Below are 18,254 nucleotides of genomic sequence, written 5' to 3' on the forward strand. Positions count from 1 at the left end.
GTGACAGGTCTACCAACGGCTTAGTACAGTGCTAAGCGCTTAGTACAGTGCTCTGCACATAGTAAGTGCTCAATAAATACTACTGAATGAACGGTAAGTAACGTGTCTGTCTCTATCAGTTGCCGACTTGTTCATTCCAAGCGCTTAGTACAGTGCTCTGCACATAGTAAGCGCTCAATAAATACTATTGAATGAATGAATGAATGTGTCCTCTAATTCTGTTGAACTCTCCCAAGTGCTTAGTAGAGTGCTCTGCACATAATAAGCGCTAAATAAATGTGATTGATTGGTTGATTGATATTAAAAGGAAAAAGCAAATAAGATTGTGGAACTTGCCCTGGTTCCACCATTTCCCCCACCCCTAACTGTGAGAATCCCCCAAACAATCGTTCAATTTATCAGTAGTATTTACTGAATGCTTACTGGGTGCCGAGCACTGTACCGGGCATTAGGGAGAGTACAGTATAATAAATTGGTACCAACTCTATATGGCACTCTCCCAAACGCTAAGTACAGGGCTCTGCACACAGTATGCACTTAATAAATACCACTGAAGGATTGACTGAACGTAAGCTCCACCAGCTTCCTGACTCTCTGCTCAAGTGGAGAGGAGGTTCCCAGGACTGAATGAGGAGCCAAGAGACCCTGAGCAAAAGAACAGAAAAAAAAAATCTCAAAAAGAAGGGAGGTGATGGGCTGGTGAAAAATACAACACAAATTGGACCAGAAAACCCCACAGAGGAGGGAGTATGGCCTAGTGGAAAGAGCAAAGGAGTCTGGAAATCTGATTCAATCAATCGGTCAATCAATCCACGGCATACAGGTACACCCCCAGTGAGGAATAACAATAATACTAATAACAATAATAATAATGGTATTTGTTAAGCGCTTCCTATGTGCCAGACACTGTACTAAGCCCTGGGGTGGGCACAAGCAAATCAGGTTGGACACAGTCCCCGTCCCACGTGGGGCTTTCAGTCTCAATCTTCATTTTGCAGGTAAGGTAACTGAGGCCCGAAGGAGTGAAGTGACTTTCCCAAGGTCACCCAGCAGACAAGTGGCGGAGCGGGGATTAGAACCCATGACCTTCTGACTCCCAGGCCCCTGCTCTAGCCACTACACCCTGCTGCTTCTCATGAGCATCCCAGCAGGGTGCCTCCAACTCTCTCAATTAGACCGTAAGCCCGTCAAAGGGCAGGGACTGTCTCTATCTGTTACCGATTTGTCCATTCCAAGCACTTAGTACAGTGCTCTGCACATAGTAAGCGCTCAATAAATGCTATTGAATGAATGAATGGTCTGGAGAGGCCTAAGACCTTAGCTTCACAACACCTGCCCTTTAAGTCTCGTAGTAAGTACTTAACAAAGACCATTAAAAAAAAAAGTTTTGATTTGCCCAAGGTCACACATCAGTAGTGGAGCCAGGATGAAAAATATGGTATTTGTTAAGAGCTTATTATGTGCCCAACACTGTTCTGAGCACTGGGGTCTTGTCTCCTTTGCTGTCGGGTCCTCTCTGACCCATAGCGACACCATGGACACATCTCTCCCAGAACACCTCACCCCCATCAGCAATCTTTCTGATGCAATCCACCCAGTTTTCCCGGATAAAATATGGAAGTGATTCACCACTGCTTCCTTCCTTGCAGTCAACTTGAGTCTCTGCCCTCGACTCTCTCATTCAATAGTATTTATTGAGCGCTTACTATGTGCAGAGCACTGTACTAAGCGCTTGGAATGAACAAGTCGGCAACAGATAGAGACGGTCCCTGCCGTTTGACGGGCGCACGGTCTAATCGGGAGAGATGGACGGACGAGAACGATGGCAATAAATAGAGTCGAGGGGAAGAGCATCTCGTAAAACAATGGCAACTAAATAGAATCGAGGCGATGTACATTTCGCTAACAAAATAAATAGGGTAATGAGAATATATACAGTCGAGCAGGCGAGTACAGTGCTGAGGGGATGGGAAGGGAGGGGGGAGGAGCAGAGGGAAATGGGGGGAAAAGAGGGTTTAGCTGCAGAGAGGTGAAGAGGGAGCGGTAGAGGGAGTAGAGGGAGAAGGGGAGCTCAGTCTGGGAAGGCCTCTTGGAGGAGGTGAGTTTTGACGTGTAGCATACGGCCTTCCATTCGCTAGCCACTGGCCAAGCTAGGAATGGAATGGACAGGCCTCTGCTTGGCTCTCCCTCCCACAGTCGAGACTGGGTAGAGGACTGGACACTCTCCAGGGATGACCCTGAGAGCACTGGGGGCAGATGCAAGACAATCAGGCAGAACACAGTCCCCGTCCCAGACTGAGCCCTCTTCCCAGTCCCATGCGCTTCTCCCTGGACCACCCAGCTTCCACTCTTGCCACATTCTGCCTGCCAACCGCGGCACCAATTTATCAGTGACGAAGAAACATGGGGCAAAACTAGCAGGTATCCACGTATTGGGGTTTAGGCCCAACCGCTGTGACTGTTTATTGTTATACTGCAGTAATAATTCTTCTAATTATGGTATTTGTTAAGCGCTTACTATGTACCAGGCGCTGTACTAAGCGCTGGGATGGATACAAACAAATCGGGTTGGACACAGCCCTGCCCCATGTGGGCCTCACAGTCTCGATCCCCATTTTTCAGATGAGGGAACCGAGGCCCAGAGAAGTGAACTGACTTCATTCAATCACATTTATTGAGTGCTTACTGTGGGCAGAGCGCTGTACTAAGCGCTTGGAATGTCCAATTGGGCAACAGATAGAGACAATCCTTACCCAACAATGGGCTCACAGTCTAAATGGGGGAGACGGACAACAAAATGAGCAAAACAAAACGAGTAGTCTGGTATTTGTTAAGCGCTTAACTACGTGCCAAGCACCGTACTTAATGCTGACACTGTACTGAGCAGTATGGCTCAGTGGAAAGAGCCCGGGCTTGGGAGTCAGAGGTCACGGGTTCCAATCCCGCCTCTGCCACCTGTCAGCTGTGTGACTTTGGGCAAGTCACTTAACTTCTCGGGGCCTCAGTTCCCTCATCTGTAAAATGGGGATTAAGACTGTGAGCCTCAGCTTGGACAACCTGCTTCCCCTGTATCTACCCCAGCGCTTAGAACAGTGCTCGGCACACAGTGAGCGCTTAACCCATACCCACATTATTCTTATTATTACCGTACTCTCCCAAGTGCTTGAAATAGTGCTTTGCACACAGTGAGCGCTCAATGAGGATGACTGAACGAACGATTAGACTGTGAGCCCGTCATTGGGCAGGGACGGGGGTCTATCTGTTGCCCAATTGTCCATTCCAAGCGCTTCGTCCAGTGCTCTGCACAGAGTGAGCGCTCAATAGATACGAATGAATGAATGATGAGCGAATGAATGAACCAGTGAGGCCCATTACCCAGCCGCCCCCGCGCCCCGGGGCCGCAGCCACCACCTCGGGGGCCCCGCCCAGAATGCAGCGGGCTCGGCGCATACCATTCTGCTGCGCGCCCCGCCCCCCCCCCCGCGGTCACCGGATGGTACGGCCCCGCCGCCGCCGCCACCGCCCTCGACCCTGTTCACGTGACGGGGGCCCCCCTGGGTGCGGCCGGGGCGTGTGGCGCACGCGCGGTGGGGCGGCGGGGTGGGGGGGGGGCGGGGGATGGCCGGGCGGCGCGGGCCGGAGGCGGCGTCGGGGGCCGGGGCCTCGGCGCCGGGGGACGGCGCGGCGGCGGCCGAGGCGCTGGTGGTGGCGCTGGGGGCGGGGATGACGGTGCTCAGCCACCCGCTGCTCTATGTCAAGCTGCTCATCCAGGTGCTCTGCTCGCGGGGGCGGGGCGGGGCGGGGCGGCCGGGGGCGCCGACGGACCAGGCGGGACCAGCCCTCCTCCTCCATCCTCCCTCTTCCTCTAGCCTCCGACCTCTATCTTCCATCCTCCTCCTCTGGCCTCCATCCTCCTCCTTCTCCATTCTCCTCTTCCAGCCTCCTCTGTCCTCCATCCTCCTCCCTCCTCCCCTGTCCTCCATCCTCCTCCTCTGTCCTCCATTCTCCTCCTCCATCCTCCTCTGTCCTCCATCCTCCTTCCTCTGTCCTCCATCCTCCTCCTCCTCCATCCTCCCCTATCCTCCACCCTCCTCCTCTGTCCTCCATTCTCCTCCTCCAGCCTCCTCCTCTATCCTCCATTCTCCTTCCTCTGTCCTCCATCTTCCTCTGTCCTCCATCCTCCTCCTCCTCCGTCCTCCTCCTCCTCCTCCATCCTCCCCTATCCTCCACCCTCCTCTTCTGTTCTCCATTCTCCTCCTCCAGCCTCCTCTATCCTCCTCCATCCTCCTCCTCTGTCCTCCATCTTCCTCCTCTGCCCTCCATTCTCCTTCTCCAGCCTCCTCCCGTCCTCCTCCTCCTCCATCCTCCTTCTCTATCCTCCATCCTCCTCCTCCATCCTCCTTCTCTGTCCTCCATCCTCCTCCTCCATCCTCCTCCTCCATCCTCTTCCTTCTCCATCCTCCTCCTCTGTCCTCCATCCTCCTCCTCTATCCTCCTCCTCCATCCTCCTCCTCTGTCCTCCCTTCTCCCCCTCCTCCTCTATCCTCCTCCTCCAGCCTCCTCCTCTATCCTCCATCCATCTCCTCCATCCTCCTCCATCCTCTTCCTCCATCCTCCTCCTCCATCATCCACCTCTATTCTCCTCCATCCTCCACCTCCATCCTCCTCCTCCTCCATCCTCCTCCTCTGTCCTCCTCCTCCTCACCTGGCTCAAATCCCCAGCTCCACCACATGGCAGCTCTGTGACTTTGGGCAAGTCACGGCACTCACATCATCATTATTATTAGAGAGTAGTATCCCAACATCATAATAATGTTGGTATTTGTTAAGCGCTTACTTTGTGCACAGAGCACTGTTCCAAGCACTGGGGGAGATACAGGGTCATCAGGTTGTCCCACGTAGGGCTCACAGTCTTCATCCCAATTTTACAGATGAGGAAACTGAGGCACAGAGCAGTGACTTGCCCAAGGTCACACAGCTGACAAGTGGCGGAGCGGGGATTAGAACCCATGACCTCTTGACTCCCAAGCCCGGGCTCTTTCCACTGAGCCATGCTGCTTCTCACTACGTGCCGAGCACTGTTTGAAGCGCTGGGGGAAGCACAGGGTCATCAGGTGGTCCCACATGGGACTCCCAGTCTTCATTCCCTTTTTACAGATGAGGTCACTGAGACCTCATTCATTCGGTGGTATTTATTGAGCGCTTACTATGTGCAGAGCACTTGACTGAGCGCTTGGAATGGACAATTTGGCAACAGGTAGAGACCGTCCCTGCCCAATGACGGGCTCACGGTCTCATCGGGGGAGAAGTAACTTGGCCAAGGTCACAGCTGACAAGCGGCAGAGCCGAGATTAGAACCCATGACCTCTGACTCCCAAGCCCGGGCTCTTTCCGCTGAGCCGCGCTGCTTCACTGGAAAGAGCATGGGCTTAGGAGTCAGAGGTCATTCATTCATTCAGTAGTATTTATTGAGCGCTTACTGTGTGCCGAGCACCGTACTAAGCTCTTGGAATGTACAGTTGGGCAACAGATAGAGACAATCTCTACCCAGTAACAGGCTCACAGTCTAAACGGGGGAGACAGACAGCAGAGCAAAACAAGACAAGTAGTCTGGCGACCGTGACCAGGTCATGGGTTCTAATCCTGGCTCCGCCACCTGACAGCTGTGTTACTTTAGTCAAGTCACTTCTCGCTGCCTCAGTTACCTCATCTGTAAAGTGGGGATTAAGACTGTGAGCCCCATATGGGACAACTTGATCACCCTGTATCTACCCCATTGCTTAGGACAGTGCTCGGCACATAGTAAGCGCTTAACAAATACCAACGTTAGTATTGTTATTATTCTTTGGGCCTCACGTACCTCATCTGGAAAATGGGGACTAAGATTGTGAGCCCCAAGTGGGACAACCTGATTGCCTTGAATCTACCCCAGTGCTTGGCACACAGTAAGCGCTTAGCAAATACCATCATTATTATTATAAGCGCTTATCACAGTGCTCTGCACACAAAACGCGCTCAATAAGTGCGATTGAATGAGCTAATAATCATGATGGCACTCAAGTGCTTGCTATGAGCCAAGCACCGTTCTAAGCGCTGGGGTAGATATTTTGTTGTCCGTCTCCCCCTTCTAGACCGTGAGCCGTCGTTGGGTAGGGAGTGTCTATCTGTTGCCAAATTGTACTTTCCAAGCGCTCAGTACAGGGCGTTGCCCACAGTAAGCGCTCAATAAATCCGATTTAATGAATACAAGGTAATTATAATAATGGTCCCTGTTATGGGCTGAGGCACAGAATAGTGAAGTGACTTGCTCAAGGTCACACGGCAGACAAGGGGTGGAGCCGGGATCAGAAGCCGTGACCTTCTGACTCCCAGGCCCAGGCTCTTTCCACTGAGCCATGCTGCTTCCCCAGCTAATATTTATTAAGCGCTTACTGTGGGAGAGAGTACATAAGTGGAGATTGTAGACACGGTTCCTGGCCCTCAAGGAGCTCCCATGGGGAAAGGGGTCTGGAGACACACCTCAGGAGTGGTGAAACAAGAAAACACTAAAACAACCTAAAGTACAAGGACAAATACATATACAAATACATTATAGAGAAGCAGCGTGGCTCAGTGGAAAGAGCCTGGGCTTGGGAGACAGAGGTCATGGGTTCGAATCCCGGCTCTGCCACTTGTCAGCCGTGTGACAGTGGGCAAGTCACTTCACTTCTCTGTGCCTCAGTTCCCTCATCTGTAAAACGGGGATTAACTGTGAGCCTCACGTGGGACAACCTGATTACCCCGTATCTACCCCAGCTCTTAGACAGTGCTCGGCACATAGCGCTTAACAAATACCAACATTATTATTATTAAATATGCAAAATAAATGTTCTATTCACTGAGTGCTTTGGGAGAAGCAGCGTGGCTTAGTGGAAGGAGCACGGGCGTGGGAGTCAGAGGATGGGGGCTCTCATCCCTGCTCCACCACTTTGCTGTGTGACCTTGAGCAAGCCACTTCTCTGCCTCAGTTACCTCATCCGTAAAATGGGGATTAAGACTGTGAACGTGAGCCCCACTTGGGACGGCCCGATTGCCTCGTATCTACCTCAACGCTTAGAATAGTGCTTGGCACATAGTAAATGCTTAAGAAATACCATAATTATTATTATTACTACGTGCAGAACACTATGCTAACCGCTTGGGCGAGTACACTACCGTAGAATTAGCGGACACATTCCCTGCCCATGGCAAGTTTACAGTTAGGGTGCCGTGGCTAGAGGAGCGGAACTTCAGGCGAGGGTCTGGTCGGAGGAAGGCGGTTCTGGGTCGGAGGAAGGTGGGTGCCGGAAATCTGGCCTATGCTACTGGGAAAATCAGGTAGCTGGGTGGGAAAAGACATCTGAGCCGGGATTTCTCCGTAGGTTGGACACGAACCACTGCCTCCCACCGTGGGGACCAACTTGCTGGGGAGAAAAGTCCTGTACCTGCCTGGCTTCTTCACCTACGGTGAGTGTCCTCTCCCTCCCAGCCGGACCGAGCCTCCGCAACGCTGGACTGACCACTTGGAGAAGCAGCGTGGCTCAGTGGAAAGAGCACGGGCTTTGGAGTCAGGGCTCATGAGTTCGAATCCCAGCTCTGCCACTTGTCGGCTGTGTGACTGTGGGCGAGTCACTTAACTTCTCTGTGCCTCAGTTCCCTCATCTGTAAAATGGGGATTAAGACTGTGAGCCCCATGTGGGACAACCTGATTCCCCTATGTCTACCCCAGCGCTTAGAACAGTGCTCGGCACATAGTAAGCGCTTAACAAATACCAACATTATTAGTATTATTATTATTACCACTGCCCTCTCTTTCCTCCCCTCGCTCTCAGGCCATGCAGATTCCCAATGTGGGGAGCTTCCGGGGATGATATTTTGAGACTTCCAGGAATGGACCAGGCCATAGGAGGGAAGGATTAGGGATTCTGCTCCCCATCTCGGCAGAATTCCAGCTTTTCCTCAGCTTTGCCAGATAAGCGCCCAGATGGTCTCAGGAGCTGCCTGACCCGCACCAGTAGCGGTCGGGGAGGAGAGGAAGTGGGTTGCTGGCAGGAGCTGGTTTAGGAGAACCGAGCTGACCGTTTGGTCGGCCTGGGGATTTCCGAGAAGGTCGGACCAGCGAAGGGTTGCCTGGGGCTGTGGTGAGGGTCAGAGCGGCAGGTGAAAAAAAGCAGTTTTGCTTCCGTCTGTGGAGGCCCAGCTGCCCTCCTTTCCCTGGTTTGGTCAGAGAAGATCACTGGGCCTTCTGAAGTAACCGAGAAACAGAACGGTCCTGGAGTCAACAGGACCTGGCTTCTGATCACGGCTCCGTCCCTCGTCTGCTCTGTGACCCTGGGCAGGTCACTTCACTGTCCCCATCTGTAAAATGGGGATTAAAACTGTGAGCCCCATAGGGGATACGGACTGTGTCCAACCCGATTAGCTTCTGTCTACCCCACTGCTTTGTACAGTGCCTGGCACCTAGTAAGCATTTAAAAAATACCATTAAAAGAAGCACTTGGTGGAGATCTGCTCACAGCCAAACGAGTTTTGGCTGCAGTGGGCAGATCTCAACTGCAGGACCAGGGCACCCCCCCGGCTAAGCTCTCGTTCCTTGCCCGGTGTTTGCACCAGAAACAGTGACTCCGCACCGCTACATTCTCCGTGCAGCTGCAGCCACCAATCTCCTAACGAGCTAGCGATGGGGGCGAAGGGGGCGGGAACCAGCGGAACTCACACCCAGGCCTTCTCCGTGGTGACACGCTCTTTCTCTGGCATGGTTTCGGGCACCAGCTGGTCCCTTGCTTTGGAAACCCTGACTTTTCGAACCTTCCCTTTCCTAAAGGCCTCCTTGTCCACTCGAGATTGTTGTGAGTCCAGCCTCTTGGCTGAGTGATGCTGTCCTCACGCCTCTGTGTATTCCGACCTAAGCCGGTCGTACTTCCCCACCTCGTGCTTTCCTGACATCTGACTCTGGTCCTCCTCTCTCGATTGATTAATCCTTAAGAGGCGACCTGGATCGCCTTCCCCCCCAACCCCCAGCCCCCCAGATATCTGCTGCTTGGGTCCGGTGGACCAGCAGATGAATTCAACAGGCTGCGGGTTATCATCGGGGCAGATCAACGCCTGGAAGACAGGGACGGCGCTTGGCCCAGAGTCCCCGACTGTGGACAGAGCACTGTGCTGGGTGCTGGGAAGTACAGGTGGTCTATAAAATTCCAGTGATTGTCCGTCCGCCTCAAAGAAAAGCTCCTCACCATTGGCTTTAAAAGCACACCACCTTCTCGCCCCCTCATACCTCACTTCGCTCCTCTCCTTCTACCACCCAGCCCACACACTTTGCTCCTCGAGTGCTAACCTTCTCACTGTGCCTCCATTTTATGTGTCTCGTTACCAACCCCTCACCCATGTCCTGCCTCTGGCGTGCCCTCCCTCAAATCCAACAATTACTCTCTCCCGCTTCAAAACCTTATTGAAGGCACATCTCCTCCAAGAGGCCTTCCCAAACTAAACCCCTCCGCTCCTCATATCCCACTCCCTTATGCTTCGCCCTGACTTGCTCCTTTTGCTCTCCCCTCCACCCCCCAGCCCCACAGCACTTATGTCCGTATCTGTAATTTTATTTATTTGTCCTGATGTCTCTCTCCCCTCCTCTAGACTATAAGCTCGTTGTGGGCAGGGAATTTGTCTGTTTATTGTTGTATTATACTCTCTCAAGGGCTTAGTACAGTGCTGATTTCAGCTCTTCCACTTGTCTGCTGTGTGACGCTGGGCAAGTCACTTCACTTCTCTGTGCCTCTGTTCTCTAAGATGTCAAATGGGGATTAAGACCGTGAGCCCCGTGTCGGACACGGACTGTGTCCAACCTGGTTTTCTTGTGTCTACACCAGTGCTTAGTACAGTGCCTGGCAAGTAGTAGGTGCTTAACAAATCCAATTTAAAAAAGAAAAGGAATGAGGCACGGGTTGCAAGGAGAGCCAGGTCCACGGCCGTCTATCTGGCAGACAGTGTCTTGCTCTGTCTTCCTGGGGGGCTTGGCGTACTCCAGTCACCCTTTGGATTTATCTACTCTCTTAGCTCTTTCCCAGACACAGGGTTTCCTCGTGGGCCCAAATCATCCCAAGAGGTTGAATCCAAGAAGGATTTGTGCCATTTTGCCTAGGGAGAAACAGGTCCGCAGAGGGCAACTGATGTTGCCAGCCAGGATTCCCAACCAGGGGTTGCCGAACTAGGATTCACTCCTAGTTCCAGGCAAAGAAGGAGTTTTCTCTTCCCACGGGGCTTCCTCAATCAGTCAATCAATATATGGAGGCTATCTGTGCGCGGAGCACCGTACTGAGCACTTGGGAGAGTACAGCACTATAGAGTCGGTAGACACGATCCCCGCCCTGAAGGAGCTTTCGGTCTAGCTTCCACTGCAGGGAGCCGAGAGCGGGTCAGTTTTGCCCGTCCTTTGTTTCCGAGACCGTGAGCGTCTGCCTGCTGCAAACACGGTCCTCGCAGAGAGGGTCCCCGGAAACCACACTCAGAGGGAAAGGTGTGCCGGAGGACCTTGTTGCGGTCAGAGGGGATGGGGAGGTCCCCGCCCTCCAGGGCTGTCTGGGTGAGGGAGTGGAAGGGGCGGGCTGGACCGGACTGGGCCGAGACTGCAACCCGGTTCCCTCCCCCAGCCAGGCATATCGTGCAAGTGGACGGGAAGAGGGGCCTGTTCCGAGGCCTCAGCCCCCAACTGGTATCCAGTGTTCTCTCCACAGTGACCCGGGGCGGGGTGAAGAAGGTGAGGACCCGTTCGGTCTGGCGAGGCGGGAGGCCGGCCGGGGTGGTTGGGCATGATGTCTAGCCTGCTGTCTCTCCGCCCCTTCATCTCTGCTGTTTTTGCCTTAGCCGATTTGGCTCTGCAGAAGTCCGGCCCAGCCGCCAATGGACCCCGGCCCCGTAGGCTCCCATTCCTCTAGGATCTCCGGAAGGGGCTCCCTCGGCTTTCCGACCGGTTGGTGGCTGCTTGTCCGGAAGGCTGACCGGCCCGCCTAGGGGCAGCCTGAGCAAGGGGGATCGGGCCCTTTCAAACCTCTCTTCTGGCCGACCACCCCGGTGTGGGTTTTGGCGGGAACCCCGAGGCCCGGATAGGTGAACGAGAAACCACAGTTCCGGAGGCCTAGCCGATGTCAGCGGGAACTGTCCCCCGGGATTGGAAGCAGCCGAGTCAGCCCCCGAGGTCCCCATTGCTTGGGAGGAAAAGAGCCCTACCTACCGGGACGAGGAGCAAGAGCCACCTGGGTCTCCGCCTCCAGCCAGCGAGTACGGCGGACGGAAGGGCTGGGACTCGTGAGGAATCCCGGCGGCCGCTGGCTAACCCGGCGGACCTTCCCTCTCCTTTGTTTCCTGTGTCTCAGGCCTTCCCCCAGGAGGAAGTGGAGCACGTGTCCAACAAGGATGACGTGAAGACGTCCCTGAGAAAAGTGGTGAAACAGGTAATGCCCACTGGACCCCGTGGAGGGTGGGCGGGGGGCAAGCGACTTTGGCTGGGAGAGGGCCCGGCCAGGCTTGCCAGTCTCCTTGAGTGACAGGGTTGGTTGGGCATAATAGGGCCCTTTGGAGAGGTGGCGAGGCCCCTGGGGGGTCAGGCTGGAATCCCGAACGGGCAGCGGAAGCCGGGCGGTGGAGGAGAATATGCCGGGGGGCGGCCCCGCCGCTGTCCATTCTCCCTCACTTCTTTTGATCCCTGTGGATTTCTTGACCCTGACAGAAAACAGAGGTGGACACTTCTCTGGCTGCTTTCAGTCCCGGGAAAGGGAGGGCGAGTCAACGGGGCTGAAGCGAGTGGGCCCAGTCGTAGGGGTGAGATGCAGCGAGAGCTCGGGGAGTCACCCCATTGCAAGGGAGAGCATGCCCCCTCCTTCCCCCCAAAGGCGGGGATGTTCCCTGGGGCAGCCCCTGCTCGATTTGAGGGGGAGAGAAAGAGAGAGGCTGCCGCTCCTTGAAGAGGGGGCTGGCTGTGGGGCGGGGCTGTGGGGCCGGGGCCGGCAGCTGGGCCTTGACCTCCTGCTCTCTTCCAGACCTCCCACGAGATGGTGATGCAGTGTGTGTCCCGGGTGCTCGCTCATCCTTTGCACGGTGAGCGGGAGCGGCTCACCCCATCTGCCCGCCTCCGGGCCTCCTGGTTGGGGATTAGGAAACCCGGCCTTTGGCCTTTCCCTGCCCCGTGGCTTTGAGCGCCCGCGCCGTGCTGTCTCCTTCTCCTCCTCCTCCTCCTCCTCCTCCTTCCCCGGCCCCTCCTCCTGACCCTCCCGATGACAGTTTTGGGGGGCCCGGGGCGGGGATGTGCTTCTAACTTGTCTAGTTGGCTTCCCTTTCCTTCCGTCAGTCATCTCGATGCGCTGCATGGTCCAGTTTGTGGGTCGGGAGGGCAAGTACAGGTAGGTAACGTGCTGTGGGTCTTGGGGGCACCTGGCCGGGAGGGAGCTGAACTCCAAAAGCGGTTCCTTCCTGTAGATGGGGCACCTTGGGCCAGTCCAAGGCCGCTGCTGCTGGTGCAGCCCAGAGCCCTCCAAGCCATAGGAAAAGGGGGCATGGGTCTGACTGAGGGAGGCCACCGAGGCTCATGGACAACCTTGAGCTCCGGGCCGTGGGGTCCTAGGAGGTAGGAGCTGTTGAAGGTGGACGGGCGCCTCCTCTCCACCCGTTGAGGATCCAGTTTGGGGAAGACCCCGGCCCCTGGGACCGCTCGGAGCCAGCAGTGACCTGGCCGTTGCACCCCAGGCCTCCTCCGTGGTGGGGCGAAGCCCCAGAGTACTGGGTTTTGAGGTTCCTGACGTGCCCTTCCATCTCCTGGGTCTCCACCCCTTGTCTCCCGTATGACAGCCTGGCTGCTGTGAGGCCGGTGGGTCACCCCGCACCCCTGCTGCTCAGCTGATGTCTCCCAGGCCCTATTTCACCCCTTCAAGAGCCGCTGGGGACCACCCCCTCCTCCCACTCCCTGGCAAGGCTGCTGCCCTGGCCTGCTGGGGCCTCCACGAGCCCTGTTCACTAGGCCCAAAGAGGCTCCTTAGTCGAAAGCTGAAGAGTCAGTGTGTGTGAGTCCCGTGTCTCCTGTGTCCCCCGACTTCTCCAGCACTGCCTCCAGAAGTTTTCTCTTCCCTGGGTTGGATTTTGGGGCTCCCAGACAGGGCTTGCCCACCTGACCCCCGTGCTCTTCTCCGCAGCGGTGTGCTCAGCTCCATCGGGAAGATTTTCAGGGAGGAGGGACTGCTGGGATTCTTTGTGTACGTGAGTCTCTGCTCTCCCCCACGTCTGCCATCCCCTCACCCCCTATCCCTGCCCTCTCTCGATTCCTGAGCCGAGCCCAGGCGGGAACAGTAGGCCACGACGGCCTCTGGAAACAGCCCACGCCCGCTAACCCGGTTCTCGCATAAGGTGCCCCGGGCAGGGTGGTGCCTGCCCAAGAAGAAGAATGATATGGATTCTGACAGTGATCTGCTCAATTTGGCCTGAAAAGTCAGATCTGGAGGCTGAGATCCTCCAGAGTGGCCATCTCCACGAAGCGAACTCTCCAGATAATTGTCCCTCTTAATTTGCACCCCCTGGCAGAGGAGACCAGCCACAAGCTTTCTCTGGCAGCTTTGGGATGGGTAGACCATGTGGGAAATGCATTCTGGAAACTTGAGTGGGACAGGAGAAGCTGGCTCCTGGGGTTCCCCTGTGACCCCACGCCCCTCCAGCTTCCTTCTGCCTCCTCGCCCACCCCCACTGTCCAGCCAGGACCCCTCAGAGCCCGGGGAGCAAAGCAGAGGGGCCGATGGGCCCCTCCCTCTCTCCCAGCCAGTTCCGGGCAAGCAGGCGAGGGAGCTGGGAGTCTCTGATGCCCGACAGAATGCAGGTCTCCTGCCTCGGCAGGTTGCGCTCATGGCCGCTAAAGCCGATCCCCTGCCGTCCCGGCCCCTTTCCGCTCTTGGGGAGCCTAGGTCTAGGCCCAGGTTTTCTCTAAACCCCGAACCTGTCGAGCCACCCCACGGCCGTCCCCGGGTCTGAGTGGGAAAGAAGCGGCTCGGTGACCTTGGGTCAGAGCAGGTTTTCTGCAGCCCCCCGGCCTGCCCCAAGCTCTCCCCGGGATGCCGGCATCGCCCCACGGACCTCCAGGATCCCTGCGACCCTCCAGCCGGGGGCCTCCAGCGGTACTCTCGCTGCACCGTGTCCCAGAATGGGGGACGAGGTGTCACTTTTGTTGACTTTTTTCCCAGCGGTCTGGTCCCCCACCTCCTAGGAGACCTCATCTTCCTATGGTGCTGCAACCTGGTGGCCCACTTCATCAATGCCTACATGGTGGATGACAGTGTGAGTGGCGGGCGACGGGCCTCGGGGTGATGGGGAGTGGTGCCTATAGGTCCAGAGCTCTCGCTCCGTTTGCCATTTCCCAGAGCTTCGAGGAAAGGAGGAACGAGATTGAAAAACTCCCAGGTTTCCCTCCCTCCCCCCAATCCATCCCTCCCCTTCCTGGGGTGACAGGGTTTCTCCCCATATCTTCCCCATGGGACGCTTGGACGCCTGTGGTGTGGTTGGAAAGTCGGTTGGCTTGGGAGAGGGGAAAAAAGAATTTGCTCTTCCCAGATGGGCAGCCTACTCTCCTACTGCCTGGGCACCGTGGAAGGGCTGGGCCAGCGTGTGGCAGAGGCTTAGACCTCTTCTCCCACCCAAGCCTAAGACTTTGGGGCAGGGGAAAGGTCTTAGTCTTACTCCGTGGGCAGTGGGAAGTCACTGTAGGGCCCCGAGGAGAGTGGTCAGGGCAAGGAGAGACTCAAGGCCAGTGGAAGGAAGCCTAGGCCAGAGGAGGGGGAATGTGGTAGTCCGGGCCAGAGGGGACCAGAGCCCAGCCCTGAGAGTACGGCCGAGAGGGTGGCCGGGTCCCGGTGGCCGGTTCCCCGTTCGGGCCCCCAACCTAGAGAAAGATGCATTTCCAGCCTGACAACCCTGTCTCCTTCCAGTTCAGCCACGTGTCCATCATCCGCAGCTACACCAAGTTTGTGATGGGGGTAGGTGGCCCTGGGCCCTTGGGGATCAGGGTGAGGGCTGGGGGAGGTTGGCTAGGGATTCCAGGTTCCAGGGATATTGGGGTGGGATCCCCAAATGCCTGTCCTTTGCAGCTTCTTGGGCACAGCCCCCCGGGGGGTGGAGGGACACTGGGTCGGTTCACCGCCGGGCAAGGCCGGGCCCTCGTTTCTTGACTGCTTCACGGTGATATGGGGCCAAGGAATTGTCCGGTGGTTGGTTCCCTCACCCAAATCGCAAGGGTCCAGCAGAAGCAGCCCATCCAGGGGTTCCCCCGAAGGGGTCTGGAGGGGGCTCGGGTTCTGTAGTCTGGGGAGACCAGGGTCACCCCGAGAGGTGGGACCGGGGGGAGCTGCCGGGTTGTGCCCCCGGGGGGAGGGGGCTGGCCCTGGGGGAACTGGCTGGCCGGGTCAGCCTTGGGCTTCTGCTCTTCAGATTGCAATGAGCGTGCTGACCTACCCTTTCCTGCTGGTGGGTGACCTCATGGCGGTGAACAACTGTGGGTGAGTTCTTGATCCCCACCTGGCACCTCTCTGACTCTCCCCTACCCTCCCCCCGGCCCCACAGACCCTCTGGCTCCTTCCCCTCTGCAGGATCCAAGTGGGCCTGGTGTCAGGAGACCTGGCCTCTAGTCCCAGCTCTGCCACTGGTCTGCCTTGTGACTCTGGGCAAGTCACTTGACTTCTCCGGTCCTGTTTCCTGATCTGTAAAATGAGGGTGATGATGCCCACTTCTCCCTACCTCTCCGAAATGCTGCGCAGATGAGAGATGGATGTGGAAGTGCCTTGGAAAAGGACTTTCAACTTCCCCGGGTGATCGTTCTTAGTGGGCCTTTACCCGGGGCCTCCGGCTGCCTGGCCCTCTGGCCAGCTGGCCGACGCCTCTGCCGGGGACAATCCTGCAACTGCTCCCAAAGGCCCACCTCGCTTTGGAGCTCCGGCACCCCTCTGCACCCTGCCTCTCACCCCCCCAGGAGCCATCACTCAGGCCTCTCTGGCTCTTTGACCCGTCCTCTGGGTGTTCTCTAGGAACTGGTGGAGGGGAGCGGGGGAAGGAGGAGCTGAATGAGCCACTGTGGGGTTCTCCTGCAGGTTGCTGGCTGGCCTTCCTCCTTACTCTCCTGTATTTCACTCCTGGATTCAGTGCTGGAGACATCTGAGTATCCAGGTAAGCTAGAGGGGAGGATCGGTGCCCGACGCTGGGCCCGGAACTCGGGTTCCTGAGTCCCGCCTGTCGCTCGGGCATGTTTAGGAGATGGGGGCTGCAGTCCACCCAGCTAGCTGGTCGACCCTCTTTAGACCCCTGGGTTCAGTAGAGGACAAGCTGTTCTATAGCAAGGCTTCAGGAACTGAAGGAACTGCCAGCCTCTGGGCACCTCTCCAGCCCTCTCCACTCCTCTCTGCCCCTCATCTCCAACTAATATGGGTGGCCTGAGGTGTAAGACACCTCTTCCCCACAGTGTCTGTTTTGTTCTCTCCTTTGTCGCTCCCTCCTCTCCCTCCCCAACGACAGTGACCGAGGTCTCTCCCCTCAAGCCGGGTGAGACCTCGGGAGCTTGACGGAGTGTGTCAGGGGCCGCCCCTGCCCCCGGGACGCCAAGGTCCGCAGCACGTCCGCTCCCACCCAGCAGCACTGGGGAACCGGGCCCGCCGGCGGTGTTTTGGGTGACGGCAACCTAGGGACCCCACCGGGGTTATTTCACCTGGAGCCCCGTGAAGGCACCCCGTCTTCTGGAGAGGGACCGAAACTCTCTCTGCTCCCCTGTGCCCCTTCCACCTCTCTGTTCTCTCCTCCAGGGCCAGCTCTTCCGGGGATCGAGTCTACTTTTCCGCCGAGTCTCCGCAGCGGCGAGCTTCTCCCTGGACTAAGTGGAAATGGTTTCGGTGTAATAGTAATAACGGACCTATTACCTCTGCCAGCTGGAGCGGGCCCAGCCCGCAGGGGCTTGTAAGGACCGGGGAGATGGGGGGTGCCCGACCTTTTTCTTCTGCAGCCGGCCTAAGGACCAGATCTAATCCCCCTCCCCAGCCTTCCCCTGCAGCCCCAGCCCGGAAGGACCTCCCCCACCGGGCCGGAGACCGAGGATCGTGGCCGGGACGACAGCACCGGCAGTCAGGGAGGAGATGGTGAAAGGCGAGGACTGAGGGACTGGTGGAGCTAAGTGGGTTGGGCTACGGGGCCTGGGCCGGTGGGCACCTCTGCCAGCCTGGGGGACCCGAAGTGTAACCGAGCTGGGTTGCCTGGGCAGACCAGAGGCTCCCCGTGGCCCAGTTCCCTCCCGATTGCCCCGTCCTGGAGTCTGTGGCGGGGAGTGGGTGGGCTGGGAGGTGCAGTGGGGTAGGGCTCCAGCCCCTCACTCACTGTGGGAGGCCTTGCTCCAGAAGGATGGGCAAAAGGCCCCTGTCTGCAGCCACTCAGGCCTCTCATGTAGGGAGATGGATGGAGGGCTGAAAGAGAAATGGGGAAATGCAGTCTCTTCCTCTTCCCTCTCCTCCCCCATTTACACACTCCCCTACCTTTTCCCCCTCCCCCGCCCTGGTATGCGGGCTGAAGTCCTGCCAGGGCCTACCTAGTGCCTCCCACGACCTAGCGAGTTGGCTGGGGAAGAGCCAAGGGCGTTGATCTCGTAGTGAAACCTGGCCTGCCTCTCCCCAACTTGACTGCGGAAGCCCCGAGTCCTTCTGAGCTGCTGCAGGCTAAACTTGAGCCCGGTCAGGGGAAAGCTTTGCTGGGGAAACCGGTGGGGGTCCGGTGGGCGAGGACTAGAGTGGGTAGCCCAGCAGTCCCGGTATCCCAGTCTGCCGTCCTAGATGGGCCTGACAGGACATCTCCATTGCTCAGTGGGGGTGAAAGTCCTGATGGTGATGGTCTTCCCATTAGTCACCTGGTCCTAGGCCCAGGCTGGGTTCGGGGCAGCTGCCGTGGTGACCCGGCTTGGGTCCGCTTACCATTCACATCTGTTTGTTTTCTTGGTGTTCCCCGCCCGGACACATGTCGCTTCTTGCCCTCGGCTCTGCCTTGAGCTGTGGAGCTCCCTCCCCGCTCAATTGGGCAGCATCGGGAACAATCTGAAGTGGGTTCCAGTCCGGGCAGCCCCTCCTCATTCATTCCCAATGGCCCAGCCCCGCACGGCCCGTCTGACAAAGCTATCCGGCCTCCAAAGACTCTGTAATCCCACCTGTAAATAAACCCTGGAGCTGCCTCTACTCGGTGTC

The 18,254-nt window shown here is 57.0% G+C and overlaps 1 protein-coding gene across 1 annotated transcript; it reads left to right on the top strand.

The window, feature by feature from the left end:
- The first annotated feature begins 3,618 nt into the window (after nt 1–3,618).
- On the top strand, nt 3,619–18,245 carry MTCH1 (mitochondrial carrier 1). Its single transcript, XM_029069664.1, has 12 exons — nt 3,619–3,771; nt 7,401–7,485; nt 10,668–10,774; nt 11,391–11,468; nt 12,054–12,111; nt 12,362–12,413; nt 13,200–13,259; nt 14,235–14,328; nt 14,976–15,023; nt 15,475–15,542; nt 16,131–16,206; nt 16,836–18,245. The coding sequence occupies exons 1-12, from the start codon at nt 3,619–3,621 to the stop codon at nt 16,905–16,907; spliced, it is 951 nt and encodes a 316-aa protein (XP_028925497.1). The 3' UTR covers nt 16,908–18,245.
- The last annotated feature ends 9 nt before the right edge of the window (nt 18,246–18,254 follow it).

This window comes from Ornithorhynchus anatinus, chromosome 7, assembly GCF_004115215.2.
Source record: "Ornithorhynchus anatinus isolate Pmale09 chromosome 7, mOrnAna1.pri.v4, whole genome shotgun sequence".
Taxonomy (NCBI): domain Eukaryota; kingdom Metazoa; phylum Chordata; class Mammalia; order Monotremata; family Ornithorhynchidae; genus Ornithorhynchus; species Ornithorhynchus anatinus.